The following is a 3,981-nucleotide window of genomic DNA, read 5'->3' on the forward strand; positions in this document are numbered from 1 at the left end:
GTGTGTGTGTGTGTGTGTGTGTGTGTGTGTGTGTGTGTGTGTTTCTGTCAGACTGAGAAGCACGAGTGTGTATCTGGACAAGTGTACCGGACTCACCGTGGCGTCCGGCTGTCCAACCTCAGTCCAGGAAACTACTCTGTCAGAGTCAGAGCAACTTCACTGGCTGGCAATGGCTCCTGGACACACAATCTGCATTTCTATGTGGCTGAAAGTAAGACACACAACTTCAAGCTCTAGTATTTCTTCTGTTGTGTGTCCGTTAATCATTGTATATTAAGAACACACCGGCAGCATGAGCAGGTATATTAATCAACTTGTTTGGTCAAACAGGATATGAAAACGCCTTCTACGCTATGATCTTTGTTCCCATCACCATCGTCCTCTTAATCTGCTTCCTGGTCACAATACTGGTGGTTTTCAACAAGAAAAGGTGTGTGCACATAGTTGTTTAATCATCGAAGAATGGGTGAATATATTGGGTCATCAAAAGGAAGAAACATATCTAGTTTCAGAATTATAAAATGTACAAAAACAATGATTGCTGTTGATTTTTTTTTCCTCCAACATGAACTTTTGATCATCTTTTTTGTCAGTTGTGTCGTCCAGATTTAGCTAATCCACTGCTTTTTGTTTTTCTGGGTATTATTCATAAAACTTGTTAGCAGATAAAGATGATATTATAATATTTAAATACCTTTTATATCAAAACTGCAACTTTTTTGATTTATGTTGTTTGAGAAATTACAGGAAACGAGAAGCGAAGGTGTCTCGAGATGAAAATACTTTGGTTTTTGTTTCRAACAGGAACAGTGACAGGCTGGGGAAGGGAGTCTTGTACGCGTCGGTCAACCCTGAATACTTCAGCGCTGCAGAAAGTGAGTGTGTGTTGTGGACACGGTGGAGACCGTTTGTGTAGATTGACATGCCTGTATTAACACAAACCTGTGTCTGTTTGTTTGTTGGTAAAGTGTACGTACCAGATGAGTGGGAGGTTCCCCGGGAGAAGATCACCTTGTGTCGCGAGCTCGGCCAGGGGTCTTTCGGTATGGTGTACGAGGGCGTGGCCAAGGGCGTGGTCAAAGACGAGCCAGAGACGCGCGTTGCCGTCAAGACTGTCAACGAGTCTGCCAGCATGAGGGAGAGGATCGAGTTCCTGAACGAGGCCTCGGTCATGAAGGAGTTTAACTGCCACCACGTTGTATGTCCAAACACACAGCCGGAGGCTAAACGCAGCCGTCAGATCCGTCGGCTTCATATAAACCCAGCATGATGACAAGCAGCTCTTTGGGGGCGCGAGTCAGTGTTTGTGTGGTTTGTTACAGGTTCGTCTCCTGGGCGTGGTCTCTCAGGGCCAGCCCACGCTGGTCATCATGGAGTTGATGACAAGAGGAGACCTGAAGAGTTACTTGCGCTCGCTGCGTCCTAAAGAGGTAGGTTGTCACACAGCTAGGGCTGCCATGGTTAGTCGACTATAAAAATAATCGTTTGTGGTAACCCTACTCACAGCTGCACAGTGTTCTCTGTTTTTTTACATACTTTTTTTTAATGAAGCCATATTTTTGTACATTTGGCTGCATGTTTTGATCAGTCTAAGGCTGAACTTCAAACAAACCTGTTGCTTGTAATGCACAAAGGAAAATAATCTAAACAGAAATGCATGAAAATTTTAATTAGCCTTTTTTTTTTGCATTGATTTTCTTATTCACATAGCTTCATCTCAAGTTTAATACCAAAAGTTTTTTTTTTAATGGGCATTAAATTTTTCCCGTCTGTGTCTGCAGCAGCAGTTTTCGAGCCTGTCTCTCCCTCCACTGAAGAAGATGCTTCAGATGGCGGGCCAGATTGCAGACGGCATGGCTTACCTCAARGCCAACAAGTTCGTCCACCGAGATCTGGCTGCCCGGAACTGCATGGTGGCCGAAGACTTCACCGTAAAGATAGGAGGTAAAGTGTCAGCTGAAAACGAGTCACGGAGAGTATTTTTGTATTTCTTTTTGTATTTTATTTATCCAGCTAAGAAACAAAAAAATGTATAAACATTTCTCCTAAATTTATCAAATGCTGTGGGTGTTTTTAATGGACGTTWTCTGCGTGTAGATTTCGGCATGACCAGAGACATCTATGAGACMGATTACTATCGAAAAGGAGGAAAAGGTTTGCTCCCTGTCCGCTGGATGTCACCGGAGTCTTTAAAGGATGGCGTTTTCACCACCAACTCTGATGTCTGGTAAGCAGGCTCGCACAGCAGTCCTGAAAAACCTGAGTTATGATGAAACCCGCTCCTGTTTACCCACGTCCTGGTTGTCCCTCCGCAGGTCATTTGGAGTTGTGTTGTGGGAGATCGCCACTCTGGCAGAACAGCCCTACCAGGGTCTGTCCAACGAACAAGTCCTTCGGTTTGTCATGGAGGGGGGGCTGCTGGAGAAACCACAGAGCTGCCCAGACATGCTGTAAGACACCAGAACACACACACGCATTCCTCTCACCTCCCCGTCCTGGTCCTGATCATCTTTTCCGTCATTTTAATTGGAAGTGACGGGCAGTTACTCACAGCGCAGCAGTAAGAACATGTTGCTGCTCGCTGCATTCCCAGCCTGTTAGCGCTGTTCGCTTCATAACATTTGGTCCTAATATGAAACAGCTCATCAGACTTTATAACGATGAGAGACAAATTTGGCCACCAGTCAGACAACTTTGAGGAGATCTCTGATGCTGAAGTCATGAGGACAGCAAATGTGAAGTCACTGTCAGTTTGGAATAATGCTGTTCATGCACATCTGTGAACAATTGTTTTTAAATTAATTGCACCTTTATTTTTGAAACGCTAGCCTCACTGGTGGTTACCTCATCTGTAGTAGAACACACTCTGTATAATATCAATTAGCCCCAGTTTGTTACTTTTTTTTAAATAATGCACCAGTTTGTTTCCATGCCAGGGCTTAGATGGGAAGGCAGTTACCACTCAGTACTGTTTTTAATATGTGGTGAAGGTTTTTTTCCTTGACTCCCATCACCGGAACCAAGGTCTAAACAGAACCCGGAGAAGTTTCCTCACCAAGCGTCCAGTAAAGGCTGCGTCACACTGCAAGATTTTAAAACAGTTGTCCGATTTTCAAAGACTGAGAGAGCCCACATGTGAGGATAAAAAATCCTGGATATACCAGGTTTGGTCCTACAGTGTGTGGTGTACAGCCACATGGCAAGAGACAACACACCACACACGAAATGATATTTCATTCATGAACATTCAGATGTCAGATATTAGCTGTGTCCAAAACGGCAGGCTGGGTCCTCCGAAGGACTCAGCCTACCTGGTCGAGGTGGAATGGATCCTTGGTAGACTGGGAAGACCGGAAAAAAAGTCTGTGAATTTGGACGGTCTAGCCTCCCGTCCTTACCCCGATGTACGTCATGTCGCCTAGCAGCTGTGACAACACTAAAGCAAAATTAGATCAAAATTAGAAAAATATCAATGTATTAGCATTAATAATATCACAAAACAATAAAATTAACTTGAAGAACTAATGGGCCCGCCGTATGTGCATGTTTATTTGGCTAAGTCCTAAACCCTAACCCCTGACCCACTAACGGTGTTTTCCCCAATGGGGACTGGGCTTTTGTCCCCACAAGGCACATCGGAGCCTCACCAGGAAAAAGGTCAAAAATTTTCCCCACCAGGTAGCAAAATTATGTACACAATTTCCAGCCAAACACAACTTTTTTATTTATTTTTTGAACAACTGAACTATTAAAAGTAAGCTGAAATAAATTGCAGGTTGCAAWAAAAATGAAGTATAACCAGAGTGGCATATAACCGGTGCGCTTGCGCTGTCAAAAAAGGAAAAAGCGCTCCAGATGGGACGTCATAAAGCTCCCTTGCGTACCTAAGATTGTACCTGATTGTATGCCAAAACAACAGTTAGCAGGGCTCTAGAGTGCAACCAGTTTGGTCGCAGAGGCAACCTGATTTCTTAAAAAAAT

The 3,981-nt window shown here is 43.9% G+C and overlaps 1 protein-coding gene across 1 annotated transcript in view; it reads left to right on the forward strand.

The window, feature by feature from the left end:
- Positions 1-2,450, forward strand: part of LOC106531111 (insulin-like growth factor 1 receptor) — a gene marked incomplete at its 3' end in the record, with an annotated part of 33,034 nt that extends 30,584 nt beyond the window's left edge. Inside the window, 8 exon segments of the mRNA XM_014026878.1 lie at positions 52-211; positions 331-430; positions 805-875; positions 969-1,198; positions 1,323-1,430; positions 1,782-1,944; positions 2,098-2,227; positions 2,316-2,450. Of these exon segments, the coding sequence (XP_013882332.1) occupies positions 52-211; positions 331-430; positions 805-875; positions 969-1,198; positions 1,323-1,430; positions 1,782-1,944; positions 2,098-2,227; positions 2,316-2,450 (1,097 nt within the window).
- Between the last annotated feature and the right edge of the window lie 1,531 nt (positions 2,451-3,981).

The sequence above is a fragment of the Austrofundulus limnaeus genome, unplaced genomic scaffold (genome assembly GCF_001266775.1).
Source record: "Austrofundulus limnaeus strain Quisiro unplaced genomic scaffold, Austrofundulus_limnaeus-1.0 Scaffold598, whole genome shotgun sequence".
Classification (NCBI taxonomy): Eukaryota; Metazoa; Chordata; class Actinopteri; order Cyprinodontiformes; family Rivulidae; genus Austrofundulus; species Austrofundulus limnaeus.